We start from the raw sequence: 26,534 nt of genomic DNA, 5'->3' as shown, positions 1-26,534 counted from the left end.
TATTTTGAGTATTTTGGAAGAGGCTTTTTCTTCAATGTCATATTTGGAACAATGACTTCCTCTTCGCACATTTTTCAGGGGGATATTTTCTCTAGAGGTTTTTTTCCTCTCTATTATTGTGACTGTTTGAAACTCCCACACTGTAGCTAACAGTTACATTATGCATTGATAAGCTTCTTACACACTTGTAAATACAAATTTTCAGGGTTATGTTGTAATGAATTGTAATACATTATTCATAAATGTGGTGCTTGTGTAGAATAGAAGCCAAATATAAAAGCCATTTGGTCTTACACACTGTTAAGTATTGAAAATTAATGGTAAAGTGATAAATGAAGAAAATATAATAGGGATTGGTCTCCCCTGATAATAGACATGCTCCCTTTCTTTCCTTTGCAGTAGGAGTTTCTCTCCCTGCATTTTGAACAGACAAGCAGACATCTCCCCAGAATGCTACCAAATGTACCTTGTTCTCCCTTGCCTCAAACATTTCATTTTCTTTCCTTAAAGCCAGGAGAAATTATATTCATGATAAAGTGTTTGTAATCTGCTTTTGGATACTGCACTGATGAATCTGATCTAAAAAAAAAAAAAATAGTGTAGAATAACCTTTGAGATTAAGTGCTGTTCTTTCACTGAGTAGCACATAGGGAGATGGATGTTACAATCCAATAAGGTATTTATTCTGATTCGAAATACATTATTCTTACCATGAAAGGTCGAAGAATTTTCATTTAGAGATGAATAGAATAGGAAGACAGAGTGATGCATTCTTTTTTTTTAGAAATAGAATGGAAAAAGGTGATCCTGCAGAAATGTTTGCTGAAAAAGCTCTGTGAAGTCACAAGGCAGGATACTACCACATATTAGTGCTAAGGGAAACCAGTGTTGAACCCCACCAGTGGGGAAGGGTTTGTTTTCAAGCCTGGCTTTTCCTTCCCCTCAGGAATAAAGCTGATGAGTCTCTTCAAAAATCAGTATCTCCACTGTCACAGGGCTACCTGTGTGTGCGCTTTTAGCTTGATTTTATTTTATTTATTATAAATGCAGCAGGGGGAATAGCTCCTTTCTTTAAGATTAAGACTTGATTGTTTGCCTTCTTTTACCTCTTTCCTGGCCACAGATACCTGAAGTTCTATTATTTGAGTGATGACATCCTTGGCCTGAGGACCTCTGGGAAGCTGTGCAGAGGTGCCATGCCAGTGGAGGACTTTGGAAAGGAAATTAGACAAACCAGTCAATAGTAATAGCTAAAATAATTTAAAATTGTTGCAATTTTTTTTCCCTAGAAGATCTCTACAGAAATGAAAGCTTCCTATTTTTTCTTTTCTTTTGAGTGGAATAAAGAAGGAACCATAAAACATAGCGCATAAAATGTATGACTCAGGTGAGCTTACTGAAAAGCTAAGTGCTAAATAGCTAATTACTATTCCACTAATCAGTGCTCCTATTTTCCATCTGAGAGTCTTCAGGATATTCCTGAAATTGGGCAATAAGGAAGAGAAGGCTGTTTTCTAATTTTTTTTATTCCTGTGACAATCTGAAGACATTTCATTGCTTTCTGTGGGGTTTTTTCCCTTGTATCAAGTCAGTGTAAAGGAAAACATGGTGTGATCTAAGCTTCTTACTTTTCTTTTAAAACTATGCATAGTTTTTTTAGTGCATCTTCTGAGTCAGTTCTATAATAGAAACATTACATATTTTCTGTAACTTTATGGAAACAAAAAAAAATTACTGTGTCAAAATATTTTCTCTATGGACATTTGTAAAGGTACAACAGAAATGAATGGACATATTCACAAAGAATGGCTAGGAAAGGCCGTGTCCATGAGCTGTGTGCTAAATATCCTGAAGAGAAAATCCTGGGGTCGTACCTCTGGGTTGTTCCTCCACTGGAAAAGGTGATGCATGCTGTTAGAGTTACCTACACAGTTTCACAGGTATGAAACTGAGAAGTAATATTTTAGTTTGGTTATTCAGCTGTGTTAGCTGGGAACAAGTGTCTGATTCTCTTGCTGCATCTCTGCTGGTGTTTTCACTGCACTGTTTTGATCTTTCAGTTGCTGATCTTTTCCCAACAGTTTTAGTGTTTGAAAAGCATAATGCTGTGTTACTATCATTTGTGTGTTTGAAAGAAACATTTGCCTGAGTGGTTTATTTTATGAGTTAGCAGATGGTGATTTAAATGTGCTTGAACCAGCAAGAGCCTTGGTTCTGTAAGCATGCCTCTGGCTCAGAAAATCTCCACAAAGCTCTTACAAAGTGATGAGCAAAGTAGCTATGGTGTTTGGGAGCACAAATGGAGCAGCCATGATGTGTTTGCGAAAGGTTTACACAGTTTTGGGGGTTAGAATTGGCCTCTAGGCAAGGACATGTTACTCTGGTGTAACATGTGGTGACCATAGGTATGCAGAAGGTGGGCTGCTTGGTGGAAAAAGAAATTACCATGAGAGATCTCAAGGCTGAATTTACTGTGCCATGCTTTCAGTGTTTTGAGTCCTGTGTTCTCTGTATGAGTGTTACCATGATATACTTCATAAAAGCAGCTGAAGAACTTCACCTCCGTAAGAGGTTATAGGAGATGAAGGTCTGTTTCTCAAAAGTTCTGCAAAGACCCTTTTTTGTTTTGTTTTGTCTGAGCCATTTGTGGCCATTTGTGGAATATAGTGTCAACACTGATGGCAGAAGTAGACTTGGCATGTGTTTTAAAATTTATTAGAGACTTGCAATGTGGATTAGGGATAGGCATGTGTCAGATACAATTATCTGTGTAATGATATAAACATATGGATCTAAATATGTTCTGTTAGCATATATAAATAATTTATACATCAGTTTTAGTTCAAGGCAATGTCAAAGAGATGTTTGTTCTTGAGGCAGTTTTTTATTGTAGATTGTATTTTTATTTGCAGAGTTTGTTAGAAGCAAGTATGATTTAAACTGATGGCAAATTTAAGGGCCTTCTTGCTAGTGTTGCATTTGATTCTTTTAACTTTCACCTTATGTTCCTCTTGTACAATGACAACCAGTCATTTTACAAGAGACAAATGAAGGCTTGCACTGCACCTTCAGATATATGTGTTTAGTAAATATTTGTGAGAGCTCTGTTGAAACTTTGCCTGCATTGTCATAAATTAATCTCATGACAATATAGTTTCTTAAAATGATCACTACAGTGAATAACAATTGCATTTAGGTATAACATGCAGTATAGAAATGTAGCACCTGCTTTATATTTGCTCTTTGGAGGAGTACTAGGTATTTCAGTTTTTAGTGATGGACATTTTTATTTTTTGTCTATGAGCTGTGGGCTTCCACTTGTTATGTTGGCAAATTCATCAGTATCAATCGGAACATGTAGTTAAGGATCCAACTGTGTGTGAAGAATTATCTCTTCTGTCACATGTTGTAGAAAACTCCCAAAGAGTGGGAAGATGCCACTTTCATTAGATTTGAAAAAGCTCTGACAGCACCAGAGACCACTGGTAACACTTGCAATCATGGTTATTCCAAGCAACTCCAGTAACATTCCTTGAGGACTCCCTGTCAATCTCTCTCTCTCTCTGTCAGAATAATTTAATAACTGTGGTTAAAATTTCCCAAGGAGACTAAGGAAGTCAAGGGACCTGACTTTCAGTGAACTTCAGTGGGATTTAGGGCTCAAATTGAATTTTCTTTGCAAACATAAGATTAGAGTTTCAACAAATTGCTTTTTTTTGTGTGATAAATTGATTGACAGCTGTGATAGTTTGCAGATTGTGTGCATAAGTGTAATCGTCCAATTAAATCTTCTTAGTGTAAATAACTGAAAACATGTTCCCTATGAGAATGAGTGCAAATGGACAAAGATACTAGAAAGAAAGATCACTGAGTTGCTTGAGGAAGCAAAATCTACCTCAGGAAATACATTTGATTTTCATTGGTACTTCATATGTTATTCCCTGAGCCTGCCTGAGCAGTGTCTGTGTGTCCAGTACCAGCTCCAGGTCAGTTTTTCTGCGGTGTCCTTGCTCTTTGGTGCTCTCAGAGTCACTGTGGCAGAGAGGGATACCCAGGACAGCCTCGAGGTTTCCTGGCTGCTGCAGCCACTGCCGAGGCCACCACTTATGCTGGGACAATCTCTGCTAAATGCTCAGCTGATGCTTCTGTGAAATGGCAAAGTGCAGAGGCCAGCTCTGGCCCTTCCCTTGGCAGGGGAAGGCCTTTGGACGTGTCTCAAGGCAGCATAGCCAGGAAAGGAAGGTGAAGAGGCTTCTTGTCTTTTGGCATCTTTCTTTGCAAAGGATGAGGTCTGCAAAATCTACTGAGATGAAAAGAGAATTGGTGGGATAATTTCATGCTTTATTGAGCCAGAAAGGACTGTTATGTTCATTTACTCTGACATCTGTGTTCAATCAGATTTCATTACAGTGTTATCCCTATCCAAAGCTCTATTTATATAAAACCATATAGCTTAAAACAAAGCACTCACAGTTAGAGAGAATCTGCCATGTCCCTAGGAATATAACAGAGTTAACTATTTTGTTGAAAAAGTTACTACCATGAGTGTGTCTAAAGTTGGCAGAAAGTCATTTCTACGTAGCCTCTAGCCACCACATTTTTCATGTCTGTGAAAGCATCTTTTACTATTGAAGAATAAAAATATGCTTAATAATCTGTTAATCTAAGTAGTTGAGGAACAAAGCTGTCATGTCTAATTCTACTCACAGAATAAAGAAAAAGCCAGAATGAACAATCATTTTTTTAAAAGAAATTGCAGACTAAATGAAAGGATATTGGCGTTTTTCTCTAAAATATGTCAGCTGAATAATTAAGTTACCTAATTAGTGAAAGTAACTTTAGCTGATTAGGAATTTTTCAGGTTTTGTAAGTCAGCCATATATGGTGCTTTGAAATAATCTTGGAAAGATCCCTGTAATATAAATAGTTTTCTCTTGGAAATGCCAACACTGCAAGTTAGTAATACTTCTGTATTTTATTAACATATCTTATTGGAACTGAGAATGAGCTGCAAATGGAGCTGTAAATCACAGTGACAATTTATGTCTTAAAAAGAAAGACAAATGTAGTAATGATATTACCATTTGTAATAGGAGAACCTTTTGTTAGAGTGATTTTTTAAAGCTACACATGATGTTTAAACTTTTAATAACACTGATAAAAATGTTGTGATGGTCTTGCTCTGACAAATTATGATACAATTAAATCTTGATTATAGAGGTATAGTGATTTAGGGGTTTTTATGTAGAGAAAATTATTTGGTTTTGATCACGTTGAAATATTTAACTTACATTGAATTATTTTGATCTTTATGTAGGACTACAGATTAGCATTTAAAAAAATAATCTTTTTTGCTTGACTCAGAGAAAAAAACCAAACCAAAGCAAACCATGTAAAACATATTACTTAAAATGTCAATTACTTAAAATATTTTTTGCAATTTTTTATTTTATTACTGGTATGTCAATATCTACTTTTCCTCACGAGGCATAAGTTTGTTTCTTTCAGGACCTGACTAAAATTGTCTGAGGAAATTTATAGAATCATATTTATTTATAGAATCAGTTTGTTACTAACAAATAGTGTCTGTGGTGATTTTCTGTACAAAACAAAAATATAAATTAATTTCCTGCCTTTTGGTTTCTTACAAAACAGAATTCACATCTTTTTTCCATGACTCTCTGTGATCTCCATTTCATATTCTCTGATTTTCTTGAATATCTCTAGCAATTAATGTCCCTTTATCAGGTTTAGGAGGATCTTTTCAGGGATCTGCAGCAGCAGCTTGGTGCTTCTGTATCCTATTTCATGGGGCTGTGTCAGGAGTGTCAGGGTTGTTTGAGGACAGTTTGTTTCTCTCTGGTGGGGCACCCATTAGCTCCTTAACCATGGGAAGGGCAGGATTTGCTGGAGCACTGCTTGATGACATTTTTCCATAGCTGGGATGAAGAGATTCAGTTTGGTGCTACACCAAGAAACTCTTTTGTCCCCAGGCAGAACATGGAGTTGAATGAGCTCTCATGTCTATCTTACAATCCCTCTGTGGAAAACAAAGTAGAGATCCTTACCCAGAACCCAAAACTCAAGTTTTATTTCCAGAATCAAATATTTCACCATAATTTCAGCTTTGTGAAAGTGTCCAAACAATGTTGTTCCTATGAAGATAAAGACCGTGTTTTGAAGCTTTGGAGATTTTCATAAAATAGTGGTGTTGTCCTTTAGCTAAAATAAATGGTCTCCTCTATTTATAACTGTTAGACATGGATGGAAATGTTTTTCAGACTCTTTGACCGGTAATAATATTTTCAAGATTGTTTCCAATATGACTATACAGCTCTGCATTTCACTTTGCCAATTGCTGTTTAATATATTTTTATTGAAGCTATTGCAGCTTTCAGCCTTTCTGAATGTAGCAAAATAATTTTTTAGCAATACAATAGACGTTAAAACTCACAGGGTCATCTGCAAATTGCTGGAATAATGGGCTTTTGCTTACAGGCAGATTTTGCGTCAGATATGAGTAATGAAGTGTAATTACTGTTGTTTCAGTTGAAAGATAAAAATGTAAGTGCAATTTACAAAGAAAATAAGAAGAAATGCTGTGTGGCTTGCCCTTTTTGCAGTCTATTAGTGAGAAGTAGTGAAGGCAAAAATAATCACCAACATTTTCAATAATTAACCTATGCCTCCTAGGCAGAAACCAATTTTTGAAAGGAAATTAATTCTGAGGAAATATGATTGAAGTAATATACACCTTTACTTCTTTATTCTGTTGTCTTGCTGGTGGCACAAAGCAAAAATGAATATATATAAATCTATGTGTGCTTACCTTCCCTTTCAGTAGATATTTGGTTTGTTTCTGCTCCTTCCTCACATTTTCTTTTCTAGGCACAAAGGAACTGGCTTTGAATAATGATGAAGTATGAATGAATGCATGTCAAACTTGGCTCTGAAAAACAGGTATTTGTGTGCCATTGGCTGGTTTGTGTACCATAAAAGCCACATCCCCAGTCTATACATTAGGTATTTAGTGTATATAGATTTTTCTAAGGAGTTGGTACTTATTCCTGGTTCTTCTGATGGTTCATGATGGCATACTCTCAACATCTGGTTCTGTGCCCAGTAAATTTCACTGGGCTCTTCCCTGCTTTTCTTCTGGGAGTGGGTGTATTCTCCCAGCTCAGAGAAATTAGAGAACCTGAGTAATGTATTCCTGTTGACTTGTACTCCTAGACTACCTGAACAAATAAAAAATAAATCATAATACAAAAACTCTGAAATACTCTTCTGGGCTAGGTTCTGTTGGTCTTGAAGCTGTGGACCTTTCCAGCTGTGATTTTAAATTTGATCTCTTTTTTTCCCCATTTTCTAATTTGGGATCTGCTTGTTGAAGTCTACTTGAAGGCCAAATCTCAGCTTTCACAGTTTGATATTTGAAGAAAAGGGGATGGCATGCGAGTGAACAACCCTGCGCTCTCTAGTGTAGTTAGAAATAATGCTAAAGAGATGAAAATATGTTTTAAAAAGCTGAGATCAACAGAGTCTATAAGCGCGTGCCTGGGGATAATCCCTAGTGAAAATTAAATGTGTATATTTATAACCTCAACTGCCAAACCATTAAAAAAACCTCAAAGCCAAGCAATTAAAAGGCAGGAATCAGATATTCCTATTTGACATGACCTTATGGAAAGAATGCCAGTGAGTCAGGAGGCTGCTTTAGTATCTTCAAGATAGCCATCAGCTTCAGTGTCCTTTTAGTAGGAACACCTCTGAGTATTAGTGCAGAAGTGCCAAATCCTGCCTGCTTCAAGAGAGAAGTGACTGTGGCTTCAAGAATACTCTTAATGTGAATGTTAAATTCATGACTGTGGATTTAGCTCCCAGTGTTTGAATTAATGGGAAATAATACAGTGAAATTATCTAACCAGTATTAGTTATTATCTAACCAGTTATTAGTTAAAGGTTTTAAAAATAATTTGGAGTAGTAGCTTGCTTACACTTTAGTTAATAGTAGTTACATTGAGTAGATAATTTTCTGTATGGAAGTGGATATTACTTCTATGACATTTCATTGTTTTGTTCTTGGGAGTAATCAGAACTTTGGCATGCTGACAGACCAAGAATTCAGAAGGCACCAAGGAGTCACTCAGTAGGTGTTAACACAAATGGTCAGTGTCTCTGTCTAGCTCCCTTACTATTCACAAAAGAAGACATTTTTAAGAAGCATGCTCTTTTGAAAACTCACAGTTTGGGAATTCATGCCTAGTCAACTTCTTGGGATATGTTACCTTGTGTTAATAACGCAGCATGCCAACATAAACTTAAAAAACTTGAAGATGTGGAGTGTTTTAGGGAGCTGATTTCCAGAAAGTAACAGCCAAGAGCAGAGCTGTGCCTTCTGTTGCATCTCTTCCAACATTCTGACTCTGTTCAGCACAAGTAGCGTGTGCATCTGTCTGAGACCTGAAATTCAGTAATAGTACTTTTCCATATTAAAATTTTCTATGTATGGAAAAAAAATTGGGAATTTTAAGAAAGATCACTGTTACTCATGCATTTAAGCAGTAGTTGACACTTCTGTTTAAAGAAAATCCCAAACATCTATTTAGGTTACCAATGCCTTTGACTTCATGGAAAGAATATCAGGACATCTTTGTTTTCAATTTAGGTTCTGATCATGCAAATATAGATGTGTATATCTTCGGTCATGCAAACAATTCATATCAGTGGGGACTAGCCCGGTGCTTAAAGTTAGTTGTATGTTATTGTGGAATACCGTTGTCACCAGAAAATTTTGTGTTGAAATTGGTTTAAGAACTTACAAAGCTGATAAAACCTGATTTGCTTAATTATCCAATCAAAAAACTTCTTTGTGCGTGGTGTCTAAATTCAGTTAACCACACTGATAGGAAATTGCACTCAGAAACTGCAGCCATTTTGACAAATCTTTTTCAACAGATGCGTCTTTTTCATATTTACTTGCTAACTGCAAGTCATTCTTGCTAATACTATTAGCAAATGTTTATTTATAGGAGAATATAAAGAGAGAAAAGACAGATTTTGATGAAAACCCCCAAGTAATATTTGTGTGTTCCAAGCAAAACAGTTGTCTTTAAAGAATGGGACAGTCTGCAGTTGCCCCTGGAATTTCTACTTCTTTAGTTCTCAGGTTTTAGGAATAAAGAAATAAAGACTCTCATTTTAAGCATTTGGAGTAATTTTCCTGGGGGCAATAATTTCTTTAGCCAAGTATCTGTAAAGTTGAAATACCATAGTACAAGTATAAGCTTTTCGTCTTTGGTATTTTCAGTGTTTTCAGATTTTGGAGATTGGATGCACACACCTGTGGATGTAACCAAAAGACGAGTACTGAGTCTGTGAAATTTTAGTGGAAGTTGAATTGCTTTGTAGGCACTGTGGCTCTAGAGCGTAGCAGTGACTTGGAGCAGCACTGCAATGTATACAAGAAGTACAGATTGGGACAGACAGCCTATTTTAGTTTGTTTTCTTTGGGCTTGTTTTCCTGGGATTTTATGGGTGTGGTAGAATTGGATCCAGTGAAAATGATTATACTGTTTTAGAAATGACCACAAATGGTGAATACAAAGCATGAAGCAGCATAGTTGTTTAAATCAGGGAATGATATATCTTTTAATACAAGTGATATCTTAGTAATAAAGCTGTAAGAGAAAAGTAAAAATTGGATGCTTTTCATCTGGTGTTGGCAAGTCACTTAAATAAAATTGAAACATATTTTATTTAATTTAACTTCCAGCATTTTTAATGGAGTGGTAAGCTGGACCATTAATTTTCTTTTTCATAGTAGGCATGTAAAATTTTGCTTTAATTATGGTTCTCTATAAATTTGTCTTCCAGATCTGTGGAACCTGCTTGTTAAAGTAGTGACAGATATATTCTATACAAAGATCAAGAGGGGCTACTGAAGTAGTTTTGTTGCTCTTGTTTATTGTTTTGAGTGGAACACTGGATCTGAGAGACTATTAAAGTCATGTAACACTAATGCATTTTGAAAGGAAGTGATTTAAAGATGTGAACTGGACATTATTATCTGAACTGAAGTAATGCTCAAAGCATTGTTTTTTCTTGAGCAAATAACCACATTAAAGAAAGAATCCTAAAGCATGTATAGATACGTTTGTGCATTTGTGATGAAAAGAAGGAAGTGAACCAGTTTCCTGACTTAAAAGCTTTTGAGAAGTCTGCCTGGCTTCTGCTCACAACTCAGTTTTGTGTCCTCAGGCTCAAAAGAGTGGTTAAACCTTATGGTTTTTTGGGATAGCTTATCTACACTGAAATTAGACAGAATGAGGTAAATACGCCTTTGTGAATGGGAGCAATGTTTCTTTGAAAGCTCCTTTATGCTTGATCCTTGCTATCCCATCACAGTGCCGTGACATGAGAGGAGCAGGGGAGAGCTGGGACCTGTTCCCCTTTGAAACCTCTGTCTGTCAGCTTTGCTCTGTGTAGAAATCAAAACCTTCTCTATACCCTAGAGAAATAACAGTGCTGCTCATTCTCCAGTGACAGCACTGTACAGCTGTCCAAGGAAATGTCTGCTGGTAGCATTGGAGAGGATGCTATGGTACCATAGCATGGTGGTGTTTCTCTTTCTTGCAAAATTCCAGGTGGTAACCCTGGGATTGTTTTGGTTTTTTTTTTAACCTATAGCCCTTTAAATTTCTTGGGACATAAATATTCAAGATTATATAAAGTTCATCTTACATTTCTGTTAAAGCTCAGTCCTCAGATTGTAAACAAGTAATCCATATACACAGGGCTTTTCTTGCAAATTCAGGTGAATGTTTTCTTTTGGTGTTGTTTTCATTCTTCTTTGTGCTGTTCTTTCATGAGAGTGTTGTTCAGCTGGTAGGACACTGAATTACTGCTTCAATTAAGTAAACTACACTTCTGGACTTACTAGTGTACTTCACAACTCTAGTGGATTGATTTTGTCTTTTGTATCTCTGTTTTCCAATCAATACTGTCATGCTAATGACAATTATGATTTTGGAGTAAAAACTTGAAATCTACAGATACCAAAGGATTATGATTCTATATCCAAAAAATATACAATATCTATTGCAAAAAAAAAAAAAAAGAAATACAAAAAATATACAAAATCTGTTGCAATTTTCCGTAATTGCTCTACTAGTCTGACAGTAGCAAATATTCATATACGTACTTGTATGCATATATAAAATATGCCTTCAGAACACACCCTGTAGCTTTTGCAGGATTTTGCAAATTCTAAACTTCCATTGAAAACAGAATAAAGGTCAAATTCTGCTTGTCTTACACATGTATGAAATGAACAGTTGTACTATGGTGATATGCTGCCAAGATTTGGACAATGGGGTCTTTCAGAAATGTTCCTCCTCCTCCAGTGATAAACTCTGTGTGGTGACATGTGTGTGCACACAGAGGAGATGACAGGCACTGAGCAATATATGCCTTTGTTTTTACTTTTTTAAGCGAAGTGTGTTTTTAGAACCCAGAAGCCCACCTGTTGTAGCTCACTCATTTGTCGTTTCTGTTCATCGCAAAATGTGACTTGTGACTTTAATTGGTACTAGCATGACTAATGTAAAGAGGCATAGTTAGAGGGTTCACAAATGCATTTGAGGGTGCCACAGGGACATATGTTATATATTCCCATATGCAGAGCCTACTGAAGATGTCTTTTGGTGTGATTAGAAGAGGAAAAGGACATTCAAAATATTTTTATAACATCTGTCTCATTAAATAAATGAGGTAGTGTAGGTAGATTAAAAAGAAAAAACCTCTTTGGCAAAAAAGTTTTTTCATGCACTTGATGTGAACGCAGAGATTTTTCAGACCCACAAAGGATTCAGCTCATTTTATTGTAGTCAAAAAGACTGTGCTGCAATAGGCTGAATGTAAAGCTTTCTCCTGTTGAAAAAGAATCTCTATGAATAAAGCAATAGACAATATGATAATTTTGTCAAACATTGTCGGAATGGCAGCATTCAAATTGTAACATGTCCCAGGATAACTTTTCTGTGGGAAGAATTGTCAGAACCCAGGACATCACTCTGACTGTCCTGGATGTCTCGAGCCCCCGGAAGGGGGCTCCGAGACCCTGACATGAAGCCAAAGGCACCTATGACTTTGATTTTGACCCATGGAACAAATTACCAGCTTTGTATGAAGAATTACAAGTCAGGAGAGTTTAAGTAGAATAATAGTAGTTGTCACAGGGTGAAAAGTAGAATTTTAAGGTTTTTAGAATGGAGGTTCGGGGTCCCAAGATAGAGGAATTTGGGCATGCCCTGTCCTTATTCTTTCTCTTTCCTAGCCTCCATGTTCTGTGTGATGCTGGCACTTTTGCATTGGTTTAGAGTAGAGACAGACTAGCTAACATGGGTGATAGGTATTGGAAAATAATTATAAATAAAGTACATGTAGTTTTTAGTATAAAATGTTGACACCAGCCCAAGGGTGGACAGTGTGCCTTGGACTGACCTGCTGAACAGACCTCAGCAGGCTAGAGAAAGATTGTTATAGATAAGGAAAAATAAACAACCTTGGAAACCACAGCCAAAGAGTCCTGACTCCTTCGACTGCCGGGCTGGGAAAAGAGACTTTTTAAAGCATCTCGGAGTCATCTTGACCAGCAGAGATTCTGAGAAAGAATGACATTGTTTAATCTTATTTAGTGTGGATAGGTAAATCCCTTATGTAAGTAGGTTACTAGCTCTCTGACTCCTCTTTTCTCTTCCATTCTGCATCTTACCTGTGATGGCAGTTTATGGCTAAGCCTGGCTAGCCACAGCCAGCTGCAGTTTTGAAACTAGACCACCTTGCTAGTAGTGGTGGTGTAGAACCTGAGATGTGCCATGCTGCGGACATACTCAGTGAGGCAGTGAGTATGTCCAGTACAAAGCTTCAAGGAATTAAAGTTGCCATGGCTAGATATCTTGGGTGAAAATGGGGACTTAACTAACTCTCTCCAAACCAGGATATTTTTACTTATCTACAGTCTGTGTCAGAGGTAGAGCTATGATCTGAAAGACCAGGTTTGGGAGGGCTGGGAAAGGCTGTCCCTCATCACTGAAGAGAAAGTACACCCAGAGGGAGATATGCTTGGTAGTGGGGGAACTTTAAAGAATGCACAAGGTATTTGGTCTTTGAAATGGTCTTTTTTAAAGGCTGTGTAATTTTAGTAAATCAGCCTGTGCTTTCCTCTGGAGACAGGATACTGCATGACAGCAGCAGCAGCAGCAAGCTACAGCAGACTTCTGGGGAAAAGCTTTTGCCAGGTCCAGTCTTAGCTGGTTGTGTTGAATGTCATGAGTAGTTCTCAGATGGCTCTAAGTCACCCTGAGATCAGCTCAGTTGGTTAGAGCATGGTACTGTTAATGCTAAGGTCATGGATTTGATCCCTGTGCGGGCCGTTCTCTTAGGAACGTGGGTGGCTTCCAGCTCAGAATATTCTGTGGTTCTGTGAAGTTGGGTAGGAGTGGGTGACCTGCAGATGGGCTTTTCTAGAGAGATCAATATTCCCGCAGAATTATAATACAACTTGTCAGCATTGAACATGTGTGGCTAATGCAGGAACGCAGAGGGGTGCAATCCTGCATTCCAGTGTAACCCAACCAGAAGAGATTCAGATTGATGTTGGAGCCCATATGTCTATATTAACAATAGTTTCCTTCTTTTATCTGTTGAAGATGATTTATGGTTTGGAGTAGAGCTTTTAACTCGTGGAACGTACATCACCTCTGTTTTACCATGGGAAAGGACACATTAATGCTATTTTACAGCATAGCTTTTTGTGACTTAGAAATAGTAAGGCAGCTTGCAAATCTAAGTACTAGTCAAGCTTATGGCTATGAGGTTATAAGACAAATGCTGGATTTCCTTAGGTGCAATTTAAAAAATTTGTCAGGATACTGTGTGCCCTGCCTCAGCATCACAGTACTCCAGCATGTCCCTTGATGAAAATGTTTGTTGCTTCCATTTGAAAGGTCTTGGCTGTTACATCTGCGCAACTCCCTAGATCAAGATCACAGATCATGGCCTGAAGAGGGAGGACCAAAAAGAGTTAGCTGAAATCCCTGGTAGAAGGTTGAAAGGAAGGTGCTTATACATCATCTACATGTTTTTGAACCTTTTTAATCCAAAATCTAGAGACCTTCTAGTGTTCTGAGTGGAAAAAGTTCTGAAACTATTCTCCATAGGAATTTTTATTTGTGAAGCAGGTGCAATTTTGATGATACCCTGATCTACTCTGTTTCCATTTTAGTTTCCTTTCTATATCATCCAGTAATCCTGGTGGCCTACTTGGGAATCAAAAACGTCTTTATTCCTGAATATAGCTGTGAGGGCTGTGACTAGAATTTTAAGGGTCCAGGACCCTTGGGTAGCCTGCTAGGGTGACTTATGGACTTGGTTTGCCCTTCACTTTCACAGCAAGGTTTGAAAGTTTGGGGCAGATTCTTTCAAGTACCTAATTTTGAAATACTGAAATGTTATGCTTGCCATGCTCTCTTTGGTCTCATTTATAAGTTTAAATCAGTTTCTTGCACTTGGTGTCCAATTTCTGATAGTGACCATTATTAGATGCTGAAAAAGATGCTGTATCTTAAAATGGCAATTTTACGAACTTACGTGCTGCCATTGACCAGGAGCGTGGAAGCTCTGTGTTTTCTGAAAGACTCAAAAAGTGATATTTTGCCTGTAGGTTATATTAAAAACAAAACATCTTGAAGCTTAAACAGCATATAGTAATTTTAAAATACTCCTGAAATTGTCAACAGGATTTCTTCTGCTAAAGCAGAACAGTGTACAATGTTACTTTTGTCTTTATTGTGCAATGTTTCTGCTTACAAGGAAAACTCTCTCAAGTTTCAGGTGTACAAAATACACTATTTGCGTAGGGATTTGAGACATAAGCAGTTGCTGCATTTTGCTGCTTTCAGTGGTGGGACTAAAACTGAATTAATGCAGTATAAGTATTTTTTCTGAATACTGAAGTGAATGGATTAGGTCAGTCTTTTACTCCCTTTGTGTTTCCTCTCTAAAGATTTTAGAGATCTGAGTTTGCTATAGTTGTCTGAAACGATTTTCCAAGCAAACATTTGTAGGACAAAATTTATTACTGTTTGTGGGAGTATGGAAATAGTTTTTTGTTTGTTTGGTTGGTTTTTTTTCCTCCTCATGATGAGATTTTTTGCAAATAACAGTTACTGTGGGATTTATCTAAACCACTTGCTGCTAAGGAGCAGAGTTTCAGTGTCTGATGGAGCATTTTAGGCATACAGAGAATTGTTTACAATCAGTCAGTAGGGAACATGGCTGGAATAAATTTAAATAGTGAACAGAGTTCTGAAAACTATTATGTGAAAAGGACTTCAGCAAAATCTATTTATTCAAAATTGCAGTTTCTTAAAAACCAAAAATGTGTTTACAAAAAAAAAAAAAAAAAAAACCAACAAAAAACCAACAAAAAACCAAAAAAAAACCCCTTAAAAGTGATAAAACTGTAATCAATTTGTGGTCTGGCAGCATTTTTTAGTATAGGCAGTTTTACCTTTTGTGGTGGTTTCTGTGATTTTTTTTCACTGCAATAAGGTTCTGTTTTTACTTGTGAGAATGTGGTTTTTCTTCATTCTCTTATTTCAAAGGGTAAGATGGAAATGTGCAAGTTATTTTGGTTTAATCAGGCAGATTTAGTGATCCCTTTTTTGCTTATTTTATCCTTGAGATATAATTTGCTGTAACAGGTAACATGGAAACTCAAGCTGTAATAACTCAGTTACGCTTCTTCAGCTGCTGCAGTCTAGGATTCAGCATGTCTGATTGAGGATGGGACCAAAAAGAATGGAGTCTGAATATTCCTGTTGTGGACAGGGACTGGTCCAGTAACCATCTGGACCTAGAGAGAGAATTACAGAGAATTAGATAATCAATTCTTTCATGTGCTACTAGAGGATCTGCAGCAGCTGAGCAGGTGTTGCTGTGCTGGAGCCTGGGTTTTGGTGGTACAAGATAGGTGGGCAGAGAGCAGAGACCAACCCTTCCACCCCCTTGCCTTTTATACTTACAGCCAGACCGTATGGGAAGCAGCACAGAAGCATCTTAGAAGGAAAGGGTAATGCAGGATGTATTAAGGAAGGAATTTGTAGGGGAATGGAATGGAGTGGAATAGAACAGAGCATTTCAGTTGGAAGGGAGCTACAATGATCATTTCATCCAACTGCCTGACTGCTTCAGGGCTGACCAGAAACTAAAACCTGTTGCTAAGGCCATTGTCCAAATGCCTCTTAAACACACTGATAAGTCTGGCACCTCCCTAGGAAACCTTCATGGGTGTTTGATCTCCCTCTCCATAAAGAAATGCTTTCTAAAATCCAATGTAAACCTCCTCTGGTGAAGCCTTGAATCACTGCCATGTGTCCTGTCACTGGATACCAGAGAGAAAAGATCCAGCGAGTGAAGATCCCCTCCTCAGGAAGCTGTAGAGCAATGAGGTTGCCACTCAGCCTCCTTTTCTCCAGACTAGAGAAGCCTCAAGTCCTTAGCTGCTCTTCACAGGTTATTCCTTCCAGCCCTCTCACCAGCTTTGTTGCCCTTATCTGGACCCATTCGAGGACCCTTACATCCTTCTTAAATTGTGGTGCCCAGAACTGCACACAGTGCTCCAGATGAGGCTGCAGCAGTGCTCTACACAGTGGGATAATCACCTTTCTTGAGCAGCTGGTGATTCTGTATTTGATGCACCCCAGGATGGGGTTTGTCCTGTTGGCTTCCAGGACACGCTGCTGATTCTTGCTGTGCCTGCTGCCAACCAGCACCTCCAGATCCATTTCTGCAGAGAGGCTCTCCAGCCACTCCTCTCCCAGTTTATACTTCTGCTTGATATTAGTCTGTCCCAGCTGCAGAATCTGGTGTTTTGACTTGTTAAACTTCATGCCATTCATCACTGTCCAGTGTTCCAGTCTGTGCAGATCCCTCTGCAAAGCCTCTTGTCCCTCCAAAGAGTCAGCAGCACCTCCCAGTTTGGGATCATCAGCAAATGTCCTAGTGGTGGATTCAACTCTTGCCTGCAGGTTGTTGGTAAATGTATTGACCAGAACTGGCCCTAGAATTGACCCTTGGGCAACACCACTGGTGACCAGTGGCCCCCTTTGAGCTCTGCCCTTCAGCCAGTTCTTCACCCAGCATAGCCTGCAGCCACTCCTGCCACAGCTGGACAAGTTGTCCTGAAGGATGCTGTGAGGGACAGTATCAAAAGTATTCCTAAAGTACAGAAAAAACACATTCATCACCTTTTCTTCATCTGTTGGGTGGGTGACCTTACTGTAGAAAGATAACAAGTTAGTTAAATAGGACTTGCCGTTTGTGAACCCATGTTCTGTCAATCTCTGAAATAGGCATATTTGATTTCTTAAAATGGACAATTCTTTTATAGACAGTATTAGACTGATGCTAACTAAATTGGAATGTTGTACATTCTAATTTAGAATGTACATTCTCTTTGATTACAATTTTTGTTCTTTGCTTTTCTGTTTCTCTACCATTAATTAGACTTTTAAAAAATTTATATGTTAAATAATTTTGATTTGATTTAAAGGAAATGTTACCAAATTGGAAAAATTTTATGCAAGTCAAGTATGCTTTCATCCAGAATACCAAAATAGCATATACTTGCATAATTTGACTGAAAATGTACAGAAAGCAGTAATCTTCTTACTAATATGTGGCTTAGGCAGAAGTTGCTGCCCTGGTTGAAAAAAAGGTTCCTTCAAGTTTTAGGGCGCAGAACTTTTTGCTTAAAGAAACATCATTTATTTTGTGATTTCATGTGTAAATAAATAATGAAGCATTAATTTTACTGATCTGTGACTCTGACCTTTTATTTCCTCAGCCATCATGTACGTAATGGGAGCACTTGGACCTGCAGCTGGATACTTATTAGGAGGACTCCTTATTGGTTTCTATGTTGATCCTAGGACAACTGTGTATATTGACCAGAGTGATCCCCGATTCATTGGAAACTGGTAAGGATCAAGCATTTTTCAAAACTATTCTCTCAGCTGCCCGTAGGGAATTAAGACAGGTTGGAAGATTTCATCCCTTGACGACTTGTTTAAGGTTGTAGGAGGCTGAGGAAGAATGATGTCTCTGTTGATTACTACACACTAGACTCTGACAGAGGGGAACAGTTTGCCACAGGAGAGCACAGGAACAGTGCATGGAAAACCCCCTGTGTTTGGCTGTTCAGGACTGTCCCTGACCACAGTGGGCACTGACTGACAGTGCTCATCACAGGGATGGCAGGGCAGGATATTGGTGTTGCAGGAGGCCATGGATAATCTCTGCCACTCAGAACCGACCCCTTGCTACTGGAAGTTGGATTAATCTCTTTGGTTTTCCAGAGGAGGCAGCATAAAACACTGAACTCTGCTGCCCAGATGAAAAACACTAGACTTTGCTGATCCTGTTCCAGGTGAAGGAGATAGGATGGGGTCAGAACATGCCCTTTCCAGTCTTTGTTTCTCAGGGTGATGGCTTGTGTTTAGGCAGCAGATGCTGTAAACATCACATTATTCTCTAGTAAGGAGTAGGGCTTCCAGCAGCTCTGAGATGTAGCAGCTGTAATTGTTAGCTGATGTCTTCAGGCAGCCTTTGAGATGTAGCCTCCTTGCAAATGTGTCTTTGAGGAAACAGGTCTTGAGGAGGCTTTAACTGCCTTTTCTCAGATAAATCATAAATCTGCTTTGAAGTTTTCATGCACTCCCAGAAAATACCTGAAGTTCATTATCCCAGGAAGACGCCTCTGCTTTGTAGGTGTAAGGTGCAGTGTCAGTTCTCATGCTCTGGGTTAGTGTTTGTCACTGAGCCATTGCAGTCAGTCTGTATCTGTTTCTGCTTATTCTGCAGTGATCTTTCCTGACAGTTAGATATAAAAAAATTTCTCTTTGGAGGCTTCTTAAACCTTTAAAGATTTAGTCCTGCTTTATTGGTCTTTCTTAGTCCAAGAGCATCGCTGCACTGTTTTGTCGAATTTTCAGCAAGAGAAAGGCAAAGCTGAGAGCTGACTGTGGCCTTGGGCTTAACAACTCCGTGCTCTGATTTATCTACTGACTTATCTCACTGAAAGATCTGTTCTGTGAGTGTGCAGCAATGTCAGAATTTGGACTAGTCTAGTATAAAAGATTTGGAATTAAAGCAAAATATTGTACATTCTTTATAAAATTCTTACACTTCATGTGTTTTTAATGACATATCAGAACTGGTAATCAGCATCTCATCAGTACTTTTTGGCAGAAATTGCAAACAGGCCCATAAATATATTTGTTAATTGAAAACAGTGGGGCTGTATGAATGTGGGATAAACTTTTGACTTTGTCTATAACACAACCGCTGGTATAACTGAGTTTTAGCTCAAGCAGCTTTAGCAAAAGTAAAACAGCCAAAGCAAGAAAGTCAGTAAAAGTAATTTACAAGTTTCTTTTTTTACCTTGTTGATTAAATGTGTAGGGTCTGGCTTTCCTTAATGGGTATTCCAGGTCTTTTTATTTCTCTTTCATTTTTGACTACGTCGCTTCTTTCTCTTAAATTTCTGAGGAGTATCAACTGCTATCAGGTCTCTGATAATTTGTTGCATAATCTGTAGTGGCGTCTCTTGAAAGTTTGGTGGAGTTCATAGCATTTGAGTCTTATTCTCTTTTCTCTTTCTGAATCTGTGTCTACCCATTAAAAAACAGCAAGACTCCTGTGGTGTGAGGGTTAAACCTTTGTCCCTTGCTACTCATTAACTGCCTGGTTGCAGAGCATTCTGGAAGTGTAGACTTTCATTTCACTGAAATGTATTTTCTGGGATTGTGACATTTTCTCCTTGAAGGGAAGTGCTGTGTAGTCAAGTTTATTTTTATTTATGCAATCTTAACAATTTGAAATGTAAGAGTAGCCCAACACTTACTTTAGCTGACACACTTTAAAAGTATGGTACAATTGAGATAACTTAATGGGAGGTCATATATGAGATTTCTGAGTCTTGTTTCCTTTGAAGTGAATTAGTGTCTTTGAATCCTATCTTTTCTTTATTATAGCTGTAAAGTTCCTAATGTAACTTATCGTGGGACCCATTTTAACAATTTCCATTGTTAGAGGAGGCAGTGCTTGCAGACAAAATAGTGAGTATAGCAACTATGATATATGGCTAAAATAAAAGCAGTATAGCCTATTTTTTTCCTTAAGCTCTTCCTTTCTAGGAGGTATGTTGCAGGACACATAATTTAGTTTATCTCTTGTGCAACATGGTAAAGTAAAATGGTTATTTTTCAGGGTTATGTCTGATCTGATTATTCCTTGAGTTTCACAGGACTTGGATTTCTGCTCCTGGGCTTTGCACACCTGGGGTTTCTGTAGGTGCTCTGGGCAAAATTACAAGCCAGCTGTCTATGCCAGCCCATCAAATGTTTGAAACTGTTTTTTATCCAAATGTGGTAACTGTAGGGATGTCTGTTAGAAATTATTCATCATGTTGTTGTCTTTGAGAACTGTTAATGTGCTATATAGGGACCTCATTAGTTGTGGAGTAGCCCTTGGCGGTCTGTCAGGTGCTTTGAATCCAGTTTTCTTTTGCTGACACTTTTCTGAGTGTTTTCCTAGTTCAAAATCTGTTTGATACTTAGGTCTTCCTATATAGTCTTTCATCAACATTCCACACAAGAAGTTTAAAGGAATTCCTTCAGCATTGTCTGGTCCTTCCTTAGCTTTAATTGCTTTATTTGAGGTCCTAGGGCTTGTGCGGATGCCTTTGAGGTATTCTTCTGCATATTTTCTTTGACTTCAGAAGACAGAAAATCAAGGGTTTTTAAAATTAATTAAATTAATTAAATAAATTAAGCTCCTGTTCTGACCTCTCAATTTCCCATTGTAGGTGTCCTTATTATTTTTGGTACAGTCTTTTGTCTGTTTTCCAATTCTTTGATATTTCTCCGGGAAGTTATGAAGTGTAGATGGTGAGATAATTGCATCCAGTGCTGCATTTGTGACATCTCCAGCATTTGGTATGCTGTCATAACAGTCCCTTTGGATTTGAATTTCATCTCGTACTGCATTACAGGCCCTGTCTCCTTTGCTGTTTCCTCCTGAGTGGGTGGTTGCAGATTTCTGCATATTATTGCCACAGATTGTTTCTTTGATCAGTGCCTTTGCAGCTTCTGCCTTTGAGATCCTGAAAAGGATGTTGCTACATTTTTATACAGACTACGGATTTATTTCGTCTGACAGTGCTGACTAATCCTCCTAAAAGTCTGCTTTCTAATCCATGTATGTTATCAGCTAAAATGAATGAATAGAGGATTTTCTGTTTACATAAGATCAAAATTAGTCAAAACTTTCAGTCACTTATATTTGCCTTGCAAAAGCTTTCTATAAGCTTCTAATAAAAATAGTGTTACACATGGCTGTTTATTTGTTGTTTGCCTGTGTATAATCATTTACCATGCAAAACATTGCATATGAATTTTTCTTCATTGAAAAATAAAGTTTGCAATATCTTTGCATTACAAATATGAGGCCAGATGCTTTTTGTTTCTTGTGCAAGAAATCCTGTCTACTCAGAATTTAAAATGTTTAAAATTTGAACAAATATATAATTAGTAGTGTAAAGGTAGTACAAAAATATGTAAAGGTAGTTCTTGTATTGGGTTTGCACAGCAAGGTTTTGGTAGCAGGAAGGCTACAGGGGGGACTTCTGTGAAAAGCTGCTGGAAACTTCACTTCTGCCTGAGAGAGGCAATGTCAGCCGGCTCCAAGAGGAGGCTGGCCAAGGTTTACACCATCAGTGGTGGTGGGAGCAGCTTTGGGATAACAGATTTAAGAAGGGGGAAATAAAAAGAAATGTTAAACACTAGCAATAGTCAGAAGAGTGTGTAATGAGAATATGTGGTAGAAACAACTCTGCAGACCCCAGTGTCATTGAAGAAGGAGGAGGAAGTGGAGATGCTCCGGGAGCCAGAGCGGAGATTCCCCTGCAGATAATGGGAGCCTTTCATTACATTTTCTCTCCCCTGTCCTTCTGAGGATGGGGAGTGATGAGAATGGCTTTGGTGGGCACCTGGCATCCAGCCGTGGTCAACACCACGATTCTGGAAATTTGATTTGAAATGAAAAAGCTGACATTGTTGTGGTTGGATATTACAGTAACGTGACTGACTTCACTGGAACTTCCAAATATTAGGGTAGATTTGTGTGGTGGTTTGGCTTTGGCTGGCTGCCAGGTGCCCACCAAGCTGTCTCACTCCCTTTCCTCAGCAGAACAGGGAGAAAGTATGATGGAAAGCTCATAGATTGAGATAAGGACAGGGAAAACTCTCACCAATTACTATCATGGGCCAAGTAGACTTGATGTAGGGAAATTAATTTATCACCAATTAATAACAGAGCAGGATAGAAAGAATTAAAAAGAAACCTACCAGCACTTCGGACCCACGGCTCAGCTTCGCTCCCGACTCTTCTACATCCTCCACTGGAGTGATGCAGTGGGCTGTGGAAAGGGGGTTGTGGTCAGTTTGTAACACCTTGTCTCTTTTGCTCCTTCTCTGCTTCAAACAGTCTTTTATTAACTGGTCCAGCACAGGTCCTTTCTGTAGGGTTCCTCCAGGAACAGAATGTTCCAGCCTGCAGCATCTCCCATGGGTGACATGTCTTGCCTGAAAACCTACTCCTGTGGGGGCTCTTCTCCACAGGCCACAATTCCTGCTTGAGCCTGCTCCAGTGTGGATTCCCCATAGTCTGGAGGTGGATACCATGGTCTTGTCCTGCAACTGCAGGTGTATCTCTGCACTTGAAGCTCCTTCTCCCCTTCTTCTCTCACCTTGGATCTGAAGGGCTGTTTCACTTCACACAGTTGCTGTGCAGTCTTTCTTAATTAAGTGAACACCTAGGTGCCACAAGCATTCTGAGCCACAAGGCTCAGCACTGGGTAGTGGTGGATCTGTTTTAAAACTGGCTGGAGCTGTCTCTATCCAGCATGGGACAGCTCATGGCATCTTCTCACAGAAGCACCCCTGCATTCCCCACTGTGTTACCAAAACCTTGCCATGTTAACCTGGTACAATGAGATGAGTCTCTAGTGAAAACTGCACTTCCACTATGTAAGAAGTTTGTGGGTGTGTTCTGAGGTTGTCCTTCTTTATGGAACCATCTATGTGAGGTTATGTTTCCCTTAGTCTATCACTGTTAGAGGAGAAATGATGTTATCTGACACTCTGTTATCAGTGTTCTGGCTGCTGCCTTGAGTTAACTCTACAGAACTTTCTAGTGCAGCCTTTTTGCCCATCTGGGGTGCTGTGGTGAAGTCTATGAAGCTTTTTTGGGTGCAGGGAGGACAACTGTATGCAGCTGAAGAGCTCTGCTCTGTATCCCACACATTGTCCCTTCTGTGGGTATGTCCCAGGTCATTCCCTGAGAGCCAAGGGATCGTTTCAGGATTGTTTTTATATCCCATATTTAAAAGACAGAGGGAGAGAAGATGAAATTCTTTGTGAAGGCTATTTCAGGTTGCAATCACAGAACAGAGTTTTGGACATAAATCCTGACATGAATTGTAGCACATCAGTTGCTTACATTCAGGCTTTAGGAACTCTTCAGTTGTGAAGGGAGAGAATTGGACAGTTAGGTCAGTGAGAGGTGGGCACTGGAAAGCAGAACAGGTTTAGCCCTGATGTATCTGTCAGGACATTTTATCTTCTTATGACATGGATAGGTTTTTCTGTGTTCTCCAGAGAAATACTATATTTCTTTACTGGGAATTATCCATGAAAGGCTAAGTCAAAGTGAGTATCTAATTCTCAGCACTTGGTACTGAAAAATTACCAAACCCAAAAATTCGTGGTAACTTAAAGCTGACAGTGTTTAATAAAATTTGGTGGGTTCTGGATAAATGGTGTTCATTAAATAAGCCAACAGAAACATCTTCTGATTAAGGAATTTAGTGCACTCCAAGTTTTTCAAATTTTGCAAATGTGTCTTTCCAGGCAGTGCAACTTCTAACAGTAGCTTTGATTTTTTTGTTACATGTAATGTGTTTGCTTTTGTTTCCATTCCTGTTTTCCTGGCATTAGGTGGAGTGGATTTCTCCTTTGTGCTATTGCTATGCTCCTTGTGATATTTCCCATGTTTACCTTTCCGAAAAAGCTCCCTCCTCGACATAAAAAAAAGAAGAAGAAGATGAATTCTGATGATGTTTCAAGTGATGATGATGTGATGAAAGAGAAAACAAGTAGCAAAACAGAAACAGACAGTTCAGTTTCTGCCTCTATGGGATTTGGAGAGAATGTTAAAGGTAAAGTTTGTTTTTAATTTTTAAATGCTTTACATTTGGTGTTCAGGGTCATCCAGGATTTTATGGGTGTAATTGAAGGGAGTTTTGACATCCTATATTTGCTATAATGTTTTGCCATTGAGATTTTAATAGGTGCTCATCTTCTAAAATGACAGGGTGCAGCAATGATTGTAAGACATTATTTTTCTTTAATTGTCAGTGTTTGTGTACCTGTGACAAACAGGTAGGCTATTTCCTATAGTTATAGGACCCCCACCACATGCATCTTAGAGTTTGCAGTTGTCACACCTTCTTTATAAGCTGAAATTCGTGGAATAACGTGCTCTTCCACAGTGTAAGTAAACAAGTAGAAGGAATTCTGGTATGTGAGTTCAATTACATTCGTGTATTTGGGTAAGTTCATAGAGAAAGATTATTTGTTTCATATTCCTTTCCTGTCTGTTTTGTACTGCAAACTATTTTCTGAAGGCTAAGACAAATAAAACCTATGCTAATTTTGAAATGTGAAGAGATCAAAAGATTGACAGTAGTAGAGATTTTTATTTTATTCAGGGAGTAACCATTACTGTAAAATGTAACAGTAAGAATCATTGACTAGTTGCCTGGGGAAGAAGGGCAGTGTTGCTACAAATTGATTAATGTGAAGCATATAGAATTCAAATTGACTATACAGACTTAGTAGTATCATAAAATTGAATAGTGTGGGACAAGGGTGAATGTGCCTCAATGCCATTGTGTTGTTAGTGCTATTGTGTCCTCCTTGGATTCTATGATGCAAATGCTGGTTGTGCCATTTCATGGTAGGCTGATAAATGCAGTGGGACTGGGAGAAACCGTGAAATATCTATTGTACCATCAGACATAATTCGAACTCAAAACTTTCAAGTGTTTGTTGAAATAGACATTAGTGTTACTCTTTACTTGGATATAAGTCCAGGCTGTAATGATTGCCAGACTTTTTAATGAAACATTTATGATCACTTTTATGCTGAGTAGACAAGGCTTAGCAAAACCAGCTGTTTTTAGACTAAACCCAGTGTAATTTAAAGTTATGTTTGCACACCTACATACTGATTTGCTCTGTATTACATTTACACTGGTTCTCTCAGGGTACCTAAAGTTCCTGTTAATTTCTACAGAAGTAAAGAAAAAAGAGGATACCAGAACTTTCTTGGTGTGATTTTATTATCTTACAAATCAGCTTTGTAAGGTACAAGGCAAGCAAAGAGCAAGCAAAGTGAACCTCAAATATCAGATCTTTCAGACCATGTTCTCCCTTTTTTGGCAAAGCGGTTGAAAATGTGGTGGAGAAGCAAAAAAAAACATGTTCCTTCCTCCTTTACAGACTCTAGTCTCCATATTTTTATGAGTCTGTTTTCTCCTCAATCTACGCATCCAGTTGTGGTTTTTATTTGCCTTCAAACCTACTGGCCTCTGATTAGTGGAAGTAGTTCAGGGTTAGTCCTGTCAAGATTTTCTTAGTAACACAGGGAATTGGGGGAGTCTAGTCTTTGCTGGACTCCTTCCTAATGATTGCAGGCAATGTCACAGCAGAGGGACTGCTTCACCCTTGGGTGTGCCTGGTGAAGATATGGGTGGACAGATGAACTGCATCTGGGTGGGTTTGCTGGTGCAGGTTCTCTGATACAGTTTCACCTTCCAGGCCGTGTTGTCCCTACAGGCACAGCACACAGAAAAAACAAGTATTTGCTTGTTTTCTAGAACTGTTTTTTACAAAAATAAAAATTTCTGTATGTCTCATTTTGGCATGTGTTTTTTTGGTATGTATCTGCCCAGATGTATAACATACATTCTATAAAATTCTATATTAATATACTAATGGAGCTACCAAAGTAGAACTTTTGCTACACAAAACTCTTAGTTTTCTTTAGAGGAGAAACTTCACCATGTGGAACAGTGGAAAGAAACATGCCAGAAAGATAACAAGCTAGCTGAGATAAGCAGAAAAAGTATTTTTCTATAGGCTGATAATGGCTTTCCCATTCAGTGTCAGTTACTCTAGCAAAGAAGGCCTGCAGCAGGAATGCACTATCATTTAATTATTTTTCCAGTTTAAGTGGGCTTTATGGAATAAGATCATGCCTCAAGCTTCTCAGCTGAGGTAATTTTGTTTATAATGGGAAGGAAAAAAGGATCATATGTGTCTAAGTCATTTAGCATTGCTTCTTCT

General features: G+C 38.4%; 1 protein-coding gene across 1 annotated transcript in view; it reads left to right on the top strand.

Moving 5' to 3' along the window:
• The window catches only part of SLCO5A1 (solute carrier organic anion transporter family member 5A1), a 74,881-nt gene that overhangs the window by 16,726 nt on the left and 31,621 nt on the right, over positions 1-26,534 (top strand). The window contains exons 3-4 of the mRNA XM_038129794.1: positions 17,912-18,044; positions 24,123-24,343. Coding sequence (XP_037985722.1) covers positions 17,912-18,044; positions 24,123-24,343 — 354 coding nt within the window. The remainder of the gene's footprint in view (positions 1-17,911; positions 18,045-24,122; positions 24,344-26,534) is intronic.

This window comes from Motacilla alba, chromosome 2, assembly GCF_015832195.1.
Source record: "Motacilla alba alba isolate MOTALB_02 chromosome 2, Motacilla_alba_V1.0_pri, whole genome shotgun sequence".
NCBI lineage: Eukaryota > Metazoa > Chordata > Aves > Passeriformes > Motacillidae > Motacilla > Motacilla alba.
Note: the sequence above shows the minus strand (reverse complement) of the source record. Positions and strands in the feature narration are given on the sequence as shown.